At 41.4% G+C, this 21,925-nt stretch overlaps 1 protein-coding gene across 2 annotated transcripts in view; it reads left to right on the forward strand.

Moving 5' to 3' along the window:
* Window positions 1-406: 406 nt before the first annotated feature.
* IFFO2 (intermediate filament family orphan 2) overlaps window positions 407-21,925 on the forward strand; it is a 52,590-nt gene continuing 31,071 nt past the window's right edge. The window contains exon 1 of one of the 2 annotated variants that reach the window (XM_065575280.1): window positions 407-1,339. In XM_065575280.1, coding sequence (XP_065431352.1) covers window positions 750-1,339 — 590 coding nt within the window. In that variant the 5' untranslated portion in view covers window positions 407-749. The remainder of the gene's footprint in view (window positions 1,340-21,925) is intronic. The other variant, XM_042852820.2, reaches the window with a different exon arrangement.

Genomic DNA, 21,925 nt, shown 5'->3' on the forward strand with positions numbered 1-21,925 from the left:
CAGAACCAATGGGAACGCCTTAGTTCTGGACCCTCCTCTTTAAAGCAGGGGCTGGTTGCCCCTTGTGAACCCCAACCGGCTGTGTACCCCGGCCATGCGCAGCCTACGCTGTGGGCAGGGGGTTACAGTGCAGCTTCCCCACGGGATCCCGGGGAAACCCGGCTCAAGCCATCGCGCTCCAGGAAGCAGCCAGCTGGGACGTGCCCCTGGAGCAGGGAAGTGGGAGACAGTTAGCGCGCGCACATGAAAAGGCACGGGGAGGGGAGGAGCCATCGCGTGTGGGCGGGGCTACCACTCTAGGGGCGGGGCCGTGTCGGAAAAGACGGCGTTGGCCGGGGCGTGCGGGTGGGCGGAGCCAGCCGGGCATTGTGTATACGGCAGAAGAGGAAGAGGGCGGGGCTACGGTGGAAAGGGGGCGGGGCGGTGTCTCGCGCGGGGGCCGATGCCGAGTCCCGCCCCGCGTCGCCGGCCCCAGTCAGTCAGTCAGTGGCCGGGCAGCGGCGCTCGATGCGGCAGTGGCGGCTGGCGCAGGAGCGAGTAGCCGAGGCCGGGCGCCCCCCTCGCTTGGAGACAGCCGGACTGCGGGAGGGACTCGACCCTGGGCGGCTTTTACCTCAGCCATAGCCTCCCTCCCCCCTCCCCCGTCTAACCGCCACTTCCGGTGGCCTTCCCCCCGCGAGCCGGGTAAATACCCGCCCCCCGTCTCTCCCCCGCCCCCCTCGCTGCTGCGAGCGCGCCCGGCCGGGAGGATGATGAACTCGCTCCTCTTCGGCGAGATGGCGCGAGCCTTCGCCGCCGGCCCGGCCCCCGGCGCCTTGGGCCCCGGCAGCCCCGCGGCGGCCTCCCCGCCGGTGACCGCGGCGCTGCGGAACGACCTGGGCTCCAACATCCACCTGCTGAAGGGGCTGAACGTGCGGTTCCGCTGCTTCCTGGCCAAGGTGCACGAGCTGGAGCGGCGCAACCGGCTGCTGGAGAAGCAGCTGCAGGCGCAGCAGAGCGAGCGCGACCGCCGCTTCCGCTACAAGACCTTCTCCCGGGACCAGGCCGTGCAGACGGACCCGGGCCCCCCGGCTCCCGGGCACGGCGCCCCGCCGCCCGGCCCCGCCGCCGCCGCCGCCTCCCCGCCGCAGCACTACGGCCGCCTGCCCGGCACCATCTGGAGCTACACCCAGGTGCGCCGCACCGGCGGCGGCGGCCTGGAGACCCTGCAGGGGCCCGGCGTCTCCTGGGTCCACCCGGACGGCGTTGGGGTGCAGATCGACACCATCACCCCCGAGATCCGGGCCCTCTACAACGTGCTGGCCAAAGTCAAGCGGGAGAGGGACGAGTACAAGAGAAAGTGAGTGCGGAGGGGAGTCGGGGGGCGGGGGAGAGGCCTGAGAGGAAGTCGGGAAATGGGGGGCGCCCCCCGTCCATGGGGGAGTTGATGGAAGGAGAAGGCTTGGGGGACCCCTCAGGGCAGCCGTCCCAGGGTGAGGAAGGGGGCGCTAGGCTGAGGAATCTCAGACCCATGCGGGAACGTGGCTTCCCTTCCCCCCGACTTCCTGTCTACGGAGAGGCGGCCGATAGATTTGGAAAACTTGGGGGACCCTCCTCGAGAGAATATGTCCCTCCCACCAACCTGGTTGACTTTCCTGGGGGAGGGTGGGAAAATCTGCAGGCCCTTTGGAGGTTGAAGGCCCACTTTCAAGCTTTCTGTACATCTCTGTCTCAAAAGGAGCATTGTAAGCGTAATAGATTTAAAAACAAACAAACAAACAAAAAACCGTCCTCGGAGAGGGAAGCGATCTACTATTCCTGTTGGTTTACCTAATTAGCCCTAAATTTAGCTTGGGAGATGAGAACCGGTTAATCACTTTCATAGTCAATTTCACTTGCTGGCTCTTGTGAATGAGCTCAGTGCTGCAAGACTTGGGTTGCAAACACTGCAGGGAAAGGTTTGCAGCCAAACAAAAGCTGTTTCATTGAAATGTTTAAAAAAAAAAAACACCCCAAACACATACAGCTTGAAAAATTTACATTCATCTTCAATTTTTGTTAAGCCTTGGGAGATTTTTAGGCAAAATTAAACATGTCTAAATACACTAGACATACAGACACAAGTCTATGTGCACTGAGGGTGGGAGGCCAGTAAAAGTCGGTAGCTGGGATCCTGGAGACAGATTTCTATATGCAGTGAGTGCCCAGGGCATCCTGAAGGACAGACCTGGGCAACCGCTGCTAAATTCTGTTGCTTTTTTGGCTTAAATGGGGTCTCTCTGGCAGTTTGGTTTTGTAGGAGGGCAAATTCAGACAACCCTTTTGTGAGACAGCCAGGGCCATGTGGCATACAGCACATTCTGATTGCAATGCTCTGCATGGATGAGAACATTGTGTTCCTTATAAGCTGTTAGTTTGTTACATTTATGGTTATGTCCTTGCAAATTACTTGTCTAAAAAAAAGTTTACATTTGGAAGGTGTATGATGCATGAATGTATCTTTTGGGGTTGCTCTAGTTTGTCCCTATGTGTCATGTTGAATAGACCATTGAAGCTGGAAAATGGCTAAAATGATATATTTTCCTCTATTTTAAAGTTGTTGGCTTAAATTGGAAACAACACAAGAAAATCACTTGTAGATGTGACAGATGCGATCTTTCTTTGACTACTTTTAAAAATACCCTTCCACTCCTGATATTTCCTTGCATCTAGCTGTGTGAACCATGAAAATAAAATAATCTGGGAAATCCCAGTTCCAACTGGTTTCTATTAGTGGCTTTCAGTAGTATGACTACTGTGGGGTGGGAACTCAAATGCAATGCTGAAAAGTAGTTGATGGCTTTTATTCCAGGGCCATCTCTCATTTGGCAAGGCAACTTTTTTTTTCCCTTAAGGGCTCATATCTGAGTAACCCAGTCTTATCTATTCAATTCTCAACTCCCAATAAATCGTACCAGTTATACTGGTTGTGATGTGGATGTCTGTACACTATGAAACTACCCTCCTGTTTGATAACATATTTTTAAACCGGGGTAATAGGCCTTTAGAAATGTCAATGGAAGCTTAGTGCTGTGACAGGAGTTGATGTCAAAATTTGATTTGATTAAAGGGAAGTTGGGCTGTATTTTTTGTGTGCAATAGTAGTCACATTATGCCATGGGCTTGTTTTTGTTTTCATTCTCTGTACTAAGAAGATGGATGGTGACACTTGGGAGAATATGTATTCAGCCATGTTTCATTTAAGAAAGTTATCCCTAGGGTGTGGGTTGTGTCATCAGTGTCTAGTGCTACTTTTCTTTTTTTTAAATAGATGAACGGTGATTTCCTCTGGAGGAAAAGGCCACCGTATAGTCTGCGCACAGTTTTGCACTGCTTTAACTTTGTGTTTAGAAATTGGTGAAGTTAAAGTCTGGATGCAGTTATACTTGTATAAAAGTGCTTATGCCAATGTAGCTGCTTGTGATCTAATCCCCTTTATACCAGTACAACTGCATCCACACTAGTGGGTCTTACTGCTTTAACTAGATCTGTTTCTAAACTGAGGAAGTTAAAGCAGTACAAAAATTGTGTAGATAAGTGCTAAGTGTTAACATCCTGAGTCCCCTTGGAAAGTCTTTTTTTGTAACATGTCAGAATGAAAAGCTTAAAAAGGCAACTGTCAGGCTGAAAGTAAAATAAAATTTCAAACTTGCATTTTTAATGTCTCCTTCAATATGTGTATGTCCATTACTAAGTAACTGATTATTACAGTTCTTGTTTGCCTTTCCTGCCCCCCTTCCTTGTCCTTTTATGCCCTGCACTAGTCAAACTTAGATTTTATATGACCTGCTCTTTGGTGGTGTTTGTCTTTTTCTTGTGAGACATCAAGCCAATTTTGTGTGATTTAGAAAATATTTATGCTGTTTACTCTTTCACTAAGCTCTAGCAGTAATAATAGATTTCAGTTTTACTTTTTCATGCACTACCACAGTATGGAAATGCTTGCATTGCAAACACCATAGGGACTTCTTACTTCCCAAACTACTATCTCTCTTCATTTAAAAAAAAACACTTAAAATCATAGAAGTGTAGGACAGGAAGGGACCTCAAGAGGTCATTTGGTCCAGTCTCCTGCACTCAAGGCAGGACTATTTTTAATAAAAAGCTGGCTGCCCAGACGGGTTAGAATCGTGGCCCCTCAAATTAAGAGCCTGATGCTCTGCCGACTGAGCTAGCTGTCGTTGCCAACACTTCTGGTGTGTGTGTGTTTTTTGTAAAATCACATTTTGGGTTTAAAGTACCTGATAGTGCCCCCTGATGACTGAATTACTCCTAGCACAGTGGTCTCCAAATAAAGAAGTCAGTGGGTTTTGATTCTATCACTTTTGGAAAAACATTTGTCAGCAAAGAGTTAAACATGTGCATAAGTCTCTGTGCCTCTAGGTCTTGCTCGACAAAGATCTAAGAGGAATCTGGCTAGCTCGCTTACTGTTAACTTGGAAAACAGACCGGTGTGCAATACTTTTTCTCTTAGCAAATGAATCTCTCTTTTGACAAGGCTACTATCTTGAGGTGGCAAGATGGAGAATCATTACATGGGTGCTCTAAACTACTGTTAGCAAACTTCAGCTTCCTTGGAGGAAGAGAACTAATATTATAGTTACCAGATGTGTTGCAGTGCTCTTAGATGCTTTCCTCTTAGGTCAAGATGGTAGATATCTTGACAAGGGATGTCTTGCACCAATGGCAATGGTTGGTTCTAAGCCTTTTTGAAGGGACCTGTTGTCTTACTGGCTGTAAGATACCGCTCTCCTATGCAGAATGTGATTCTGGAAATAGGATTCAGTGTGTTAATACATTTTTATCCAAAGCAGTATACTTATACTCTGGTGGATGTGACCACCTAATCAGGCTGGGCACGATTGTGCAGTATCTTATAGCATATTCGCCTTTCCAGTATGGAGAACTTTGGAAAATCTATTTTGAAGTGACTTACTATTCATGTGATTGGTAAGATAAAATGCTAATATTCCAGGGGCGAGCTTAGCCATAAGAACATGAGAATGGTCAGACCAATGGTCCCTCTGGTCCGGTATCCTGTCTTCGGACAGTGGCCAATGTCAGATGCTTTAAAAGAAATTAACAGAACAGGGCAATCATTGAGTGATTCATCCTCTGTTGTCCACTCCCAGCATCTGAAAGCATGGAGTTGTCCCATGGACCAAAACTTAAATATCTTACCAATAACATGAATCTTGGCTAATAGCCATTGCTGGGCATATCTTCCATGAGTTACTCTAATTCTTTTTTGAATCTTGTTATAGTTTAGAACTTCTCAGCATCTCCTGGCAATGATTCCACATGTTGACTGTGTGTTGTGTGAAGAAGTACTTCCTTATGTTTGTTTTTAAACCTGCTGCCTATTCATTTCACTGGGTGACCCCTGCTTCTTGTGTTCTGTGAAGGGGTAAATAACACTTCCCAGTTCACTTTCTCTACGCCATTCATGATTTTATAGTCCTCTACCATATCCTCCCATTTTCTAACATGAACAATCCCAGTCTTTTTAATTCCTCCTCAGATGGAAGCTGTTCCATATCCCTAATAATTTTAGTTACCCTTCTCTGCATCTTTTCTAGTTCTAATGTATCTTTTTTGAGATGGGGTGACCAGCATTTCACCCGGTATTCAATGTGTGGGAATACCAGAGATTTATATAGTAACATTATATTTGCAGTCTTATCTATCCCTTTCCTAGCGGTTCCTAACATTCTGTTACCTTTTTGACTGCCGCTGCACATTATATGTTTTCAGAGAACTGTCCACCATGACTCCAAGAACTCTTTCTTGAGTGGTAACAGCTAATTTAGACCCTATCATTTTGTAAATATAGCTGGGATTATGTTTTCCAATGTGCATTACTTCACACTTATCAAAGTTCTGCCATTTTGTTGCCCAGTCACCTTGCTTCAGAAAATTCTCAAGGAAATATTGTGAAGGAATAATAAGCTTGTAAAGCATATTTTCTGGTGATCTTCCCTTTTTTTTTTTTTTTTTTTTTTTTTTTACCACAAAACAAGTAAAATTAACCCTACTGATAACACATACACATTTCAAAGTAGCAATTGTAAAAAGTATTAGCCCTTAAGTATATATCTTATAGGAAAACACACTGATACCAAGATGAGTGACAGATGACTACATTAGAGTTGTGCAAATACCATTGCTAGTAGTCATGTTTTGTTTGTTATACAATGATTATACAGTCTCTGTACCAAGCAACCAATTCACACAAGGCTTCTGAGTCTTGGTGACAAAAATATTGTCCCCTGTTGAAATAGTTGACTATTTGCAATAAGCTCCATGACTGGATGGCAAGGTGTGGCTAGCACAATTTCCTCTTGAATGTCAACATCTTGTAGTTCATGTGTAGCCTGTTTAATTTTGAACATGATTTTTTTTCCTATTAGCATTAGTTTTTTTTTAAATTCAAACTTCCTTCTGCACAAATATGAAAATCATGCCATAGTCACAAGCTGAAAAACACAGCAGTTGGATTGAGAGCAGCTTTTGGTAAAGAGGAGGTAAAACTGTCTAAAAAAATCTGAAGGTTGTCAAAGATTCTTTATCAGATGAGGTTCCACAAGCAAATTTTGAAATTACAAATGGCTTCCCTCTAAAAACAGACTAGTTAATTCCCCACGCCTTTTTTCCACCCACGAAAGTCTAGATTTTCTTGGAAGTGCAGCAGCAGCTTATTGTGAGATAACGTTGAAACATATATAACCTTTAGCTAATATTTTATGGTCAATAGAATGTTGTGATTGTTTTAAAATCACAAATGTGAGTAAAATCTGGAGCAGAAATGAGCAAAAGTTCCCATGAGGAATCAGCTGACTAAGAAATAGACTGTGTAGAACTAATTCTTTTCCCCCCCGCTACTATTTTATTCAAGGATACATGAAAACAGCCGCTTCATTAAACCTTTTTCTGTTTCTCTTTATCACTCTGAATTATTAATTTCTGGATAATCATTTAAAATGGCTTCTGATTCTAGATCTGCTCACAAGTCCTTTGGTCAATTTTTGACATCTGATAACACTTCACTATTTTTAACTCATTTTCTGTTGCTATTTGAAAGACCTATATGCAAGCAGGAGAAACTAACCCTAGGGTAACTTATATTGACTGTATACAAAGTAAGTAAACCAGAGAATCACTTTTCCAGTCTTTCAGTAGGTGTTATCTTAAATGTTACTTCTAAGAGTTAGAAATAAAACTTTGTTCATGCATGTGTCCTTAAGAGACGTGAGAAGAAAAAAATCTTCAACAACAGTTTATGAAAGATACCAAAATGTGCACTGCATGGAATTTGGTTTCTAATATGGTACAAAAAGGCAAAAATGCACACGTTGAGATTTTTTATTTTGAGGTAGGTAACAGTTCAGCTTCCCACCTTTTTAGGCTCTGAGGTGTGTGTGTGTGTGTGGAGATCTCCCATTAAGATCTGGGTGCATTGTTATGTATTGTGACTGTCCAGATATTCCTGTGTGTGGCCAACAAAAGTCTGCTGAGTTTGTGAAAACCCTCCTGCAGTCATTCCATGTTCTTCTGTCTGAATAGCTTATAAAAAAAAAATCTCTGCAAGAAACCTGCTGATCAGTTTGTCCAGAGCTTTAGTTTGAACACTTGGATGGATTTATATTTTATGGGTTTAAAATTGTTTTTAATTGGTTCAGATATTTAGAATCTACCAGATATTGAGGTGTTTTTTTTTCTTGCAGCAGTGGAAAGAAACTTAACAGTTGAGCTGGAAATAGTTGTTTTTTCTCAGGATGGTCTTTTCATTTTGAAGATTAATAAAGTCTAGTTGAAGAACAAGAGATTATCTCAAAGTTGCTGCAGCCGGACAGAGTTTTCCATTGTCAAAGGCAAAGCATGTCGGAACGAACTTAAAAAAACAACAACAAAAAAACAAAAACAAAACAAAAAAAAACAGATCTAAAGGAACTTAATAAAATTGTGCTTATGACAAACTCTGTAGGAATGTGTAAGTAAACTTTAACTTAAATCAATGGTAATATGATGCAAATGTTTTTTTATTGGGTCCCCATGTATTATAACGTGGCTTCTGAGGTGAACAGAAGAATTTCTTCAGGGTACTAGATTTTTCTCCCTTCCATGTTCCAGTTTGTTACAGAGCTAGTAATGCTTTCTACCTGTAAATTAATGTACTGCCCTCTAATTCGTAATTCCAGCATATTTCTGCTCTCCTTTTTACAGTTTAAAAGGGCCAGTTGGCTTTTCAGTAAAAGTGCTTAGTAGAGATTTCATTACCAGTGGGATATATTCTCCCACCCTTGTTGAAGTAAATGCTCATGCTTCTGAAATTGAATGTTAGTGTGAAAGGAATTCTAGCTGTTAGCAGCAAGGGATAATTTTTGCTTGAGGAAGTGAGAAAATTATCTGATTAATGCTAAAAACAACAGCTGTGCTATAGAATATATCATTAAATGATTATTACTAGAAATTAGAGAAGCAGGTTTTTTGACTCCTGTCTTTCGTTACTTAGACCAGCGATTTTCAGCCTTTTTTCATTTGCGGACCCCTAAACAAATTTAAATGGACCCTCAAGGGTCTGTGGGTTGAAAACCACTATTTAGACTTTTTGTAGTCTGGGTGTAAGAAATGTATTTGTCTCTGAATTGTGCTCCTGGGCTATCCTTAATGTTGATGTTGCATCTTTGTCCCGTGTTTGTGATTAATTTGATTTTTGGAAAAATCTGTATCAAATCTTTCAGATTCTGGATTCTAATACAAGTAGAAACTAGAGTAATTGGCCAAGGAGTGAGGGCGCGCATGCTTTTGGGAAGAAGGCAAGATACTGTTCCCCTTCAGTCCTTCCTTAGTTACATTGCAGTAGGGCCACCAAGACCCAGTCAGGGTTGGGTCCCGTGCCCTGAAGAGTTTTCTCATGTGTCTTGTTTAAATTTGATTGTCCTCCCTCAAATTTGACTTAGTTTATTACAAGGGTGACATTAACAATACTATATGGTTACATAGGCTAACAGTGTCAACCACTTAATTCTGAATCACACAACTTAAAATTCCCTATTCCATTACAACTTCTCTGCCCCTTTAACGATTGCCCCCTTGAAAAAGTCATGCTTGGGTTTGCAGTTTATTGTCCCCAACTACCCCTTTATCTGTTACTATTGGTTCTTTTTAAATGATTGTTCAAGTGTAAGCTAGATCTATAACTGCGATAACTGTCCCTTCCCTGGGGTGTCTGTCCCATAAAGGGATAGGAGGTGATAGGGGTTCCAGAGTTCTCCACTCTTTGTTGCTATCAAGTGGGTCCCTGCAGCTGTCAGGTACAAAGAAGAAAAGTAAATTGATGAATTATGGAGCATATGCTTGGCCATTGTGGTCTGGGATTATGGAGGTGTTCTTTGGAGTCCTTGTTATATCGTGGGGTAGTTCTGCCTCTGGGAGATGAAAGGGGGGGTACCTCCCTTCAACCCAGCTGGCTGCGTGAGGTGTGGCAGCTTGGGATACTGTTCCATAGAAGGGGTTCATCTTCCCTCTCCATGAAGCCCAGGAAGTGGACAAGGAAAGTTCTAGCCGGGCTCCACACTGGTGCCTGGCTTCCATTTTCCCTGTTAATGAGGTGCTCTAAGCTTTTCAGAGCTGTGCTTTCCCTGTCACCCCATGAGGCTAAGGCGGGGTGGACTTCTAGGGCTCTGGAATGGAAGGAACCCCCCTTATATTCTGGTTAGGGTGATTGAGGGAGACTTCAATGCCTTTCAAAGGATGGCTGCATCCATGGAGAATATTGCAGTGCTTGCCCTTTAGCTTATAGCTTTTAATCCACCTATTTTGTGAGTCCATGTGAAAGTAAGCGCAGGTCTTCCAAAGGCTGAAAAACCAGATTCTGAAGTACACTTGATAGAGCAAAAACAAGCTCTCTTAAAAATCTTAAACCCAAATTGTCTCTGAAGACGTGTGCAATTTAGGAGTCAAGCGAAAACAAACCCAGGAACAATCTATTTCTAGCTATTCATTATGTGTAATCATAGGTTTAAATTGCTGTATAGTAATGCATTTCAAGTGCTTCGCTGTCTGTAGCTAAGGAAAGAATGGGACTGGTGCAGAGCTCAGCAGCTACATTTTTGTGGTTCAGATTTTTGTGGTGATACTCTGCCAGGATTTTGCATTGGCTTCCTGCATATTTTTTTTTTTTGTCCTGTTGACTGCTTGCTGAAATCGTCTCAGGGTTCTGTTTCTAAAGCTTGTGTGTGTGTGTGTGTGTGTGTGTGTGTGTGTGTCTACATGACACTAAATTCAAAGGGGTGGAGAAACCAATTTTTTCTATTCATACAAGAATTGGAGATGTTTATTATTGGGTTAAAATGTTAAACTAAATTAAGTGTGCTAAAATTGGGGCCATTAACTGAAGCCATTTTGCAGCTTGGAATTCCATTAAAGTGTTCCCCCAGACATGCCTCCTTTGCTTAGTGAAAGGTTATCTAACACCGGCCTGTGAACTTAGTTTGTGGTAACAAACAGATCAGCCGGCTTCTACTGGGATTTGGCTCAGTAAGCAGGGCAAAGAATCAGCATATCCCAAGGCTATGCTTGTAACAGTCAGTTTTCAAACTAACTTGGTTCTTCCCCCAAACAAATGCTCTGATACGAGTGGGAGAAAAGGATCTGTGTCACTCAGAATCCCCACTCACATGCTACATCTATATTCTTAAGATTTTAGCATCAGTTAAGTCTCATCCTCTTCTGTGTCTCTCACAATTTGTATGGAAGCCTCTTTATTTTTGACTTGTGAAGTTTAAGGAAAAACTCTTCTTTTTAACCTCAGTTTTGACTAGCAGAACAATGTAAGATTATTATAATGTATGGTGGCATGTCAGATGAGCACATGACAGTTTCACAATATATCTGAACTCTACTGCCTTGTTTGGGATCCATGAGTGAAAGTGATTGTCTAGTGATCCAAAAATCAGTATTCATGTCAGCTCTGGAGAAGTGCTATAGGAAGGAGTGTGGGGTTTCTTCCCAAAATGAAGGGAGGGATAATGCTTTGGTTGCTTTTCAGACTGAACTTTATACAGGTTTTCTTGTTGCACCTGGCTCTGTCATCAAATGCCAGTGTCTAGAAATCCAGAGGTTTATCAGATTTTCAACTTGTTTACGCATGCACATGTTCAGAATTGGTGTGCAAGCAGATAGAATCTTCTGGAATGTTGTGTTGGAGGACTAGGTGTGCTGTTTTCTGCCATGGAGAGTGAAGTCTTCAGTAGCAAGATTCTCCAATTTGTAAGTGTTTTCACAATCGTGACATTAATATGGCATCTGGTTAAAATAATTTTAAATAAAACTACTCTCATATCTGGCTGTAATATTGAAAATGTGTTTAAGTCTCTCTATTTGCCTTGTATGTATTCATTGAGTTGTTGAGCCGTATACAAAACATTACATCAATCCTGCCCCTGGGTCTACTTCAATAACAAGAACATAGAGAGGCCAGAAAGAATGGTGCTCTGTGCCCATTAATGATGTGTCCTGCTTGTTAGTGACCAGAGAACTCCAATCTAGTTGAATTGTTACTGTGTGAAGTTGAATCACAGATGATGCATGTCTTGAGTCTTTTTGTTTGGGCACTTCCATCCCTGCATAATTCATAACCATGTGACTGACAATGACTGGACACAGAACTCTAAATCTGAAACATCCTGCTGGAGTTCACGTATCCAACGCGCACCAGCGATTACTGCTTGGAAAAGGGTTCACAATCTAGTGAAGGAAAATTAGTTGCATCTGTTAGGATGGATGTTTCTATTTAAAGTTTTATGATCTAGAACTTGAAAATAAGCATTTGGGTTTGGATCAGACTTCTGGTTAGATTGATGAAACCCAGTACTTTTTTGTGGATTAGAGTTCTTTCCAAATGCACCCAGTCCTTCCAGCCTTGGCTTCTATCATCCTGGAAATTTCCAAGGTATATTGTCTTAATAAAGGGGCCAAATACATGGGATCTGAAACACAGTTTGCATCATTACTGTTCGTAATGTGATTCCAAATTTAGTTCGTCTTTAATCTGATGGAACGTCAGTGGAGTTGCTTTGGATATGTATTAAAATTATAACAAAGTAAAGCTTGGCATTATGGACAGTCTGAAAAATGTAATTTAATTTTTTCTCTTTGGATGTTACACAGACAAGATAAATAATTTTGTGGCTCCTCAATTTAAATTTTCTCTCAAATAGGAGTTCAACATGCAGAGTTATTGTAAACTATCAAACATACCTTGGGATGCAGCTAGCCCCAATATTTTGTAAAATGCAAGTTATATGTTGATGTTTGTTGCGTTAGCATAGAATAGTTTTCATTAGAGTTTTTAATGTACATAGTTTATATTCATAACTGAAGGTTAACACTGTTTCTCACATTTAAAGTATCATTAAACAGAGAAGTTGGATCCAAGACAAGTTCATCCCACGCAGGCTTATGTTAAACTCAAAACAGGTGTGCAGCTATTACAAATGGGGCATAATTGTTAAAATACTCCTTAAAAATATTCAAGGTCTCCTGTTTCTTTTCTTTCTTTCTTTTTTTTTTTTTAAAAGAGAGGAAATAATTGTCTTCTCCATAACAGGTGTTAAATCACCTGCTCAATTCTGTTCTCAACTATAGATGCCAAAGCTTGGGAAATCAAATTGTCAGTGCTTAGTATTTTTACTGATTGGCAACGTAGTGCAATTCCAATGAATCATATCTGTACATGATATTGAGCCGTTGTTGGCATACTTTGTTGGTTTCAAAAACTAACTGCTGGCACAAATGCAATCACAAAGAGCTACTCATGTACGCAGAACCTCTTAATTTTTTTTATTTGGGTGGAGGGAGAGGAAGTATTGGCCAGTTGACAGTATCCTGGAGGAGTCAGGCAACCTGGGCTTTATTCTTGGCGCTGCTGCTGCATCTGTGTGATAATGGGTAAGTCACTTAACTTCTGTCTGTTTCCTCATTTGTAGAATGGGGTTAATACTTAAAAGCACTTCTTATAAAAGAAGGTGAGATTCTTAAATGAAAAGCAGCTAAGTACAAGTATTATAATACACAGTAAAACATCCTTTCTGCTAATCTGTATTCTTATCCACAGTGCAACAGCTGCTAGTTGTCAGTGACTGTTGAGTTCTTATTAAAGGGACACTGGAAGTTAAAGCCCATTTTCAGGGATGCTGCTTGGGATTTGTCCTTTTAAAGAGGCATGTTTTGTGGCTGAAATAAGCTAGTTGTCTCCCTAATTGGTACTGAAATGTAACAAACTCCCAATGGTAGTATCTTAATATGCAGATGAAAAAATTCTGCTCCATAAACTCCTCTGCTTCTCTTTCCTCTTTCTTGGTGCTGGATTAGTTTATCCCTTTGTACAGCATATTGTGAGAACTTTTTAGTTAATAAATTCCATGTAGTTGTTGAAACTTGATATAGCCTCTTCCACCTTTTATTTAGTCAACACATACAAGATTATTTCCTTGAGATTCCAAGATCACCACAAGATATTTTGAGGGTAAGGCTATATTACTCCTGCTGCTATGAAATAAGTGCGGAATTAGCTGTACATTGGTGTAACTGCTGTAGAGAGATTCACCTTTTCAGTTCTGGTTTCAAATGCACAAGTCAGCTTTATTTCCAAGAAATGCATGAAGCATTTATTGTGTTACTCTCTCTCCCATTGCCCCAAACTGACGAGCAGCTTTAGCAGATTGGATAGGATTTATTCCCTGTGCCATGCTTGTGCGGATTTCCTGCTCACTGGATTCTGATTTTTATATGGGTTTTGGACACATGACTCAAAGCATAGGACTCTTGTAATTGTGTGTTATTCTAAAGACAAGGAAGGGAGTGAGGTGATTTTCTCAGTCACTGTTCTCCTTGTCTATCTGTACATTAAAACAAAAATAATCCCAGATTGTAACCCTTGCAGTGTTGCATTTGTCTTCCTTACGGTTGGAACTTTAGTTGAACTCAGTTAATATCACACTAGCATCTGGGTATTCTTGATAACTTTAGTAATAAAAATGCATAATTCTTGCATTTGTACTTCACACACTTGTTCCTCTCAACAGATGACATTTATTGATGAGCAGTTTTGGCTTTAGTCAGTGTGTACATGGAACAGCATAATGGGGTTAATTTAGGTCAGTGGTTCTCAAACATTTGTACTGGTGACTCCTTTCGCATAGCAATCCTCTGTGTGCAACCCCCCCCCCCTTACGAATTTAAAAACACTTTTTTAATATCTTTAACACCATTACAAATGATGGAGGCAAAGCGGGGTTTGGGGTGGAGGCTGACACCTCGCGACCCCCCATGTAATAACCTCGCGACCCCCCATGTAATAACCTCGCGACCCTCCATGTAATAACCTCGCAACCCCCTGAGGGGTCCCAACCCCCAGTTTGAGAACCCCAATATAGGTATTAGGTACTGGAAAAGAGCATACTGTACAAACATTTTCCAGTGCAAGAGGCTTTTGCAAGCTTAACTGTCTTAAATGTGTTTATTTCTGGCAGGGGTGACCTGTCCCCTTCATCAGTATGTTTAGTGCAGAGATGTAGAAAACTTGTCTGGAATCTGTGATTTGCAGTATTTCTGGCTGCCATAGAATTAGTGATACTGTACTTGTTAAACTTGCTTTCACCATGTTGGCAACTTGAAAAATCAGCAATGTTTATTTGCAGCTACAATTTCTAGCAACAAGCAAACTGCAGCTCTCCCCACCAGAGAATAGTCAGGACCGCTCACGTAACCTAATGTTGCTAGCTTCTTTTACAGGAAGATATCTCTATGCTATATTCCAGTTGTGAGACTTTGATTACTTCTAATTCTGCTGTTGTATCTTCAATTAGTGGATACTGGATTTTGTTTGTAAATGAAGTGTTGTGAGGTTAATCTGGAATTTATAAAATTGCTGCAGCAAAAACAACAACAAGGATAGACATGTTACCTTGGGACTGACTTGCATCTGTACAAATATGCTGAAATCCTAAACCTTGATTTGGGGGCTCAAAGACCGAATTTGACTGTCTCTCTCCTTGTATTTCCCAACTGTTTACACTTCAGTAGTCTTATTATGGTTTTAAGTCTCTTCTGCAATCATTGTCTCCTCAGCAGCCAAACTTCAGTGCAAAGTACCCTTATTTTCCCAAGAGCTCCTTGCAGCAAACAGGTGGTGAGGAATTGGTAAGATTCAGTGTTGAAATGATCTATTGAGATTGTGATAAATGGAGTGTTTTAAATGAGTGCTGTAAAAATGCAGAAAATATTAATTTCATTTTAAAAATGGCAGAATACCGTATCATATTAATTTTTTTGTTTTGTTTTGCATTTATTATTTCCTTACCTCAACCTGGAAGCCTACCGGCCAGGGCCGGCTCTGGCTTTTTTGCGGCCCCAAGCAAAAAACCAAAACCAAAAACACAACCAAAAAAACCTGTGGGGCAGCTGGAGCAGTGAAGCGCCCAAAAAAGGGGAAAAGGACGGAATGCCGCCCCTTAGAATCTGCTGCCCCAAGCACGAGCTTGCTCGGCTGGTGCCTGGAGCCTGGCTTTACTGGCTATTCATGAGTCTCCTGTATTGTTAGTGACACAGTTGCAATGAGAAAACGGAGTGATTCCTTAGGATATCTTGCAAAATGATAGATTGGTGAGGAGGTAATTTATCATGTGAAAGAGATTTATGCCCTTATTGTTCTCCAGAAAGTGTCAGGGTAGTATCCTGCTCCCCTGCCCGGTCTCTATTGCTAATTTGCTTTTCAGGTACCTCCCTTGTGGTCCTCCAATTAGATTTCATATTGGAATGGGAACTTTCTCCCAGGGCTATAGAAAAACCACCTCCACCAGGGGAATAGCTACCAGCACTGGGATCAGAGTGCACTGTCTACACTAGCACTTTACAGTGCTGAAACTTGCAGTGCTAGGAGGGTGTTTTTTCACACCCCTGAGTGAGAAAGTTGCAGCACTGTAAAGTGTAGACAAGCCCTTGCTGTTCCTTGCAAAAAATGGAGTCCACATGCAGGAATGTTGTCTGTCAGTCATTTTGGTGCATCCATGCCCAATCACTTTACAACAGTGATGGTACCCGCTTATTTTGAAATCCTAAAGCAACTCTGCTACACAGAAAGAAGAACAGGAGGACTTGTGGCACCTTAGAGACTAACAAATTTATTAGAGCATAAGCTTTCGTGGACTACAGCCCACTTCTTCGGATGCATATAGAATGGAACATATATTGAGGAGATATATATACACACACAGACAGAGAGCATAAACAGGTGGGAGTTGTCTTACCACCTCTGAGAGGCCAATTAATTAAGAGAAAACAAACTTTTGAAGTGATAATCAAGCTAGCTCAGTACAGACAGTTAGATAACAAGTGTGAGAATACTTTACAAGGCGAGATAGATTCAATGTTTGTAATGGCTCAGCCATTCCCAGTCTTTATTCAAACCGGAGTTGATTGTGTCTAGTTTGCATATCAATTCTAGCTCAGCAGTTTCTCGTTGGAGTCTGTTTTTGAAGTTTTTCTGTTGTAATATAGCCACCCGCAGGTCTGTCACTGAATGACCAGACAGGTTAAAGTGTTCTCCCACTGGTTTTTGAGTATTTTGATTCCTGATGTCAGATTTGTGTCCATTAATTCTTTTGCGTAGAGACTGTCCGGTTTGGCCAATGTACATGGCAGAGGGGCATTGCTGGCACATGATGGCATATATCACATTGGTAGATGTGCAGGTGAACGAGCCCCTGATGGTATGGCTGATGTGATTAGGTCCTATGATGATGTCACTGGAATAGATATGTGGACAGAGTTGGCATCGGGGTTTGTTACAAGGATAGGTTCCTGGGTTAGTGGTTTTGTTCAGTGATGTGTGGTTGCTGGTGAGTATTTGCTTTAGGTTCGGGGGTTGTCTGTAAGCGAGGACAGGTCTGTCTCCCAAGATCTGTGAGAGTAAAGGATCATCTTTCAGGATAGGTTGTAGATCTCTGATGATGCGCTGGAGAGGTTTGAGCAGGGTTTTTTAGATAACTTCAAACGCAGGGCACTCAATTGAGGGAGAGTTAGGGGAACTGAATTATTGAAACTGCACTCTTAACCAAGATATGGATAAACCTTTGTAAGATCCAGCTAAACAGATATAGTCAAGCTAAATATCATCATCCCAGGTGGAACAACTAATGCTTTTGTAAAATACCTGGAGCTGGCAGTGAGGAGAATGCAAGGTGTTATAAGAGATTGTAACAAAGTTTTGTAGTGCTTTTCATCCTAGTATAACAGGGCTCAGGTGTCTTGGTATTTCAATCTGAGCTATTGTCCATCAGAACTCTATACTTCAAGATTAGCTGTCACAGAAACAGTGACCTTTAGGATATCTCAGACTTGTGTGTGGGAAATGTTGAATTGGAATAAAATAAGATGTCACTTAGCTTTTGTACATTCTTAAATAAAGGAAGCGAGATAGCAAAGCATATTTAAATATGTAAACAATATTTGTAGTGAAAGCAAACCCCTCTTATTTGGAGGTGAATGGATGATAAAGCACTAACTATCTTAATGGCTGTGAAGACTCTCTTCTCAGTTTTTATTCCTGTAGTAAAAAATTTAACCCTAAATCAGACTCTTTAAACTACTATGCTTCCCTTTGGTATCTGAGGAAAAGCCATGATCTTTGAAAGTTTAACTCCCATGGACAAGTTGAGAGCTTAGAATGTTGAATTTCAAGGAAAATCAAACTTTAAAAAGCATAAGTATTCTTAGGGCAGGTCATTAGTTTAATTCTAGTCTAGGCTGATAGGAGCTGAAAATCTTATCTGATTGTGGCTGCTGAAAGACTCTTTCCTAGTGGGTATCTGCATAATGATGGAATTGTAGATGTTCAAGTCACAACTGGCATTGTTTGTTAATCTTACTACCCCTAAGGCAGTGGTTCCCAAACTGGGGTTCGTGAACCCCTGGGGGTTCACGAAATGTTACAGGGGGTTCTCGGGGGGAAAAAATTCCCTAATGTCCCTGTCCCTAGGGACCCCGGCACAGGGCCAGCAGCCCGGAGCCCCTGGACTTCCAAGAGCTAAGCAGATCAAAACAAGCATATCTATCACACTGAGGAGATTTAAACTTCAAGACTCCTTATAAGAAATGGAAAGGGAGGTGGATATTTTTTGCTTTTTAAAATTAAATAGGCAGCTAGTATTGTTTTTAAAATTATTATGAAGAACAAGTTTAAGCTTTGTTGTAACGTGCGTTGTTTGTTTGGACTGCTCAAGACCTGAATACTGTGTAGGAGGAACTCTTTGAGTTGGCTTCTTAAATATCTTCATGCTGTTTCACCTCTGATACTCCTTGATGAAACATATGAGCCTTGTCTTATAACAGGCTTATTCAAAGTGATACAAGCTACGAAAGTGAGATCTTGGAAGAGTGTTGCTGTTTTCATAATGTAATAAAAATACAGTAATGATAAATAAAAATAAATAGTATGTAATAAGCATGTCATAAAAACAAATTTTATATTTCCAAGATCACTGCTTTTATAATTTATACTCAGGTAAAGGAGAAAATCCCTGGAAATATTCATTTTTAGGAGGGGGTTCGCGAGACTTGACATTTTAGTGAAAAGGGTTCACAGGCTGTAAAAGTTTGGGAACCACTGCCCTAAGGTAGTACTTGAGCCACAGAAGCTCATGCGATTTCTTACTTCTGAACGGTTCCTGGAGGACTATGGTGACCCTCCCCCCTGGAGTTGCAAACAGGTCTGTCGCATTTAACATGTGTGATTTCAACTTTACGCGATCGGCAAAAACAAAACAAAAAAAAGAGAAAAACTGTTTTAATACTATACCTGTAGTGCGGGCGATTTCGCCCGCCATTGAACTCAATGGGGTTTTGGCTATACGCGGTTTTCGCTTTACGCGCTAACCGCGGAACGGAACCCCCGCGTAAGATGAGACAGACCTGTACAGTCCCTGGCCTACATTGATACATTAACCATTCATAAACTTAATACAGTATGGTCCCCAAAGATATTGCATGGGATTGGAATATCTGTTACAATTGCATCTTCTGTTTGTTTGGTCACTGATAAACTGAGCATGCAAATATTCACTGTTGGTAACTCATGTAAGCATCTTAATTTTTATTCACTTCTAATTTTGTTTAAATATTTCAGAAAATGTAAAAATGTGCTGTTTTTTCCTGTTCTATTCTATTAAGCCGTAGCCCATAGTTTTTCCAGCAATGATGAGGGTACCAGAGATGAGCTGTCAAAGTGAATCACGTGGCATTACCAGGGCACCATGATAATAGCATACGGTATTCCACAGTACATACTAATTGAGCAAAAACCCTGAGGAGTCCTTGTGGCACCTTAGAGACTAACAAATATATTTGGGCATAAGCTTTTGTGGGCTAAAACCCACTTCATCAGATGCATGGAGTGGAAAATACAGTAGCAGCTTCCTTTCTGCCTATGCTGGGCCTCTAAAGGCTTGTTTCAAGTGACCTTTTCAGTGTAGGAGGTCTTAATTCAGAAATTATCACACATTAACACTTGCAGGCACATTATTTCCATATGTTGGATGCTCCAAGGGATTTCAGATGTTGGGTGTTCATCTGCACAAATACTAACTGCAAAATAGTTTAGAAACACTGGGCTAAGTTTCTCATCTTTGACTAATATTAGAGGCCTGGAAATTGACCGAGCAACATGCATGTGTTCCAAAACACTTCACTTCTGCTCCTCAGTTTCTCCAAATACATAATGTTTGTACATGCACAGTGTGATATCTATCAGAATATTTAAATTTGATATTAATTCTATTTATTACAATAGGATTATATTGATAGTTTGTCTCGATCACTCGGATTTAACTTCCTTCTTTTCCTTCCCAGAAAATGAAGCTGAACCAGTTTAGTATAAAGGTACTTAATTATATTGTTCAGAGGTATGTTTGTCCCCAGAGGCCTTGCAGTCCTTATCTAGATAAACATCCGGGGTGGCGTCACCATTCTGCTCAGAAAGAAAGATTTGAGTGCAGATGACACTTCCCCCTCTTCCCCCCCGCCCCCGTTCTTTGCAAGTGATGTAACTTTACAAATAAACATTAAAATGCATTTATTTGAGGTCTTTAATGTCTATTTTCTTTTTACCTCTCATTTAAGTTGTATAGCACCTGTTGTGTTACTTCTGAGACTTTCCCATTTGAAATAATGGCCAAGCCAGTCCATTTAATAAACAGCAGACCTGTATCTATGTAGTCTTATACTACCACTCCAAGGCCAAATTATTGGAAACTCTCTCTCAATTGACATACTGACATATTTCTAAAGCAGCCAGCTGATGGCCAAGTAGGAAAATGTATTTTGATACACATTATATTAAAAGCAGCTGGGTTAGCAGGCAAAATTTATCTTAGTGTTGCTTATGCAAGAAAGCACTCTAAAACATGAGTTAAATATTTAACATGAATCCTGCATGTTTACAGTAATTTAATCTTCTGCTTTTCAGATAGATTACCAATTACAAACAATTATTTTGGCTCATTTTAATCTCCAGTTATGACCGTTACAATGCTATAGGAACAATGTAACATGTATTTTTGCCCCAGATGTATGATAAAAGCCTTGATGGTAATTGTTTTATGTAGGGCTCAGAGGGTATAATAGGCAGTTCTTTACACATTTCAGTTTGAAAATGAACATTTTTGGAATGAGAACTTGCCATATAATGAACTTGTAGGAAAGAGAACAGGTTGCTACTTAATTACTAGACCATTTGGGTCAGATGGAGATGACATTTATCTCAATGCACCAAGTTAATCCACCTCAGACCAGATTAACTTGAAGCTGAAAAAGGTGCTCTTGCGCTTTCAGGTTATTCGGGATGAACATGGATGATGGCCTATCAACCTAATTACAGGGACCATGATTTATACTGTTGATGTTGACTGGCTGAGCTCTTTCCCTGGTGAGGGTTACAAATGGCTTCAATTTCCTGTTGGTCAATCAGTATACTGCAGCATTGAATTCACTACAGTAGCAGAATTAGGAAAGTGGAAGGGAGGCAACCCCTAGCGCAGGGGTAGGCAACCTATGGGCACGCGAGCTGATTTTCAATGGCATTCACACTGCTCGGGTCCTGGCCACCAGTCCGGGGGGCTCTGCATTTTAATTTAATTTTAAATGAAGCTTCTTAAACATTTTAAAGAGTGGAGATTACAACAGTCATTGCACTTGGGTCCTGATCATATTCTAAAAGTAGGTCATGTAATCTGTTCCCTTCCCTCCCCCCCCCCCCCCCGATTATAGAATGGAGTGCTCCTAACCTTCTCCCTCCCCCCCCCCCAAATAAACAACAAAAAAACACCCTTTTCCAGCTCAAGTTATTTGGATGTTGCTTCCTCTTATTTCCCTAAGAAGGTTAACAAACCCATCTGGATCGATGGTCTGCTCTGGTATTGAAACTAGTATGCTCCCATAGCACATAAATAAACCTGATGAGACCGACTTATATTGTCAATCCACTTTTTCTGTGACTGTCAGGAAGGGTCTTTTATGTCTGAAAGAAACCAGCCAACAGGTCACTATTCACTCAAACTTGAGAGACTTCAGTACTATTAGTATTGCTAATAATTCCAGCCTGTCCCTTAATGTGCAGGCTGTCAGCGTTACTATTGTGTGCTGAGAAGTAAATAGAGCATCTTACAGAAAGTAATATCAAGCTATATTACAGAAAAAGGTTTTGGGTGCACAGATCTGCAATGTCTTGCATTGCATTAGCAGGCATAAGAGTAGGTGGGGTAGAGGAAATCACTTGTAGCTAATAATTTATGACTACTGTACTTAAACATTCATAGTTATCAGTGATATAGTTTCAGTACCCACAGTTGGA

The sequence above is a fragment of the Chrysemys picta genome, chromosome 21, assembly GCF_011386835.1.
Source record: "Chrysemys picta bellii isolate R12L10 chromosome 21, ASM1138683v2, whole genome shotgun sequence".
NCBI lineage: Eukaryota > Metazoa > Chordata > Testudines > Emydidae > Chrysemys > Chrysemys picta.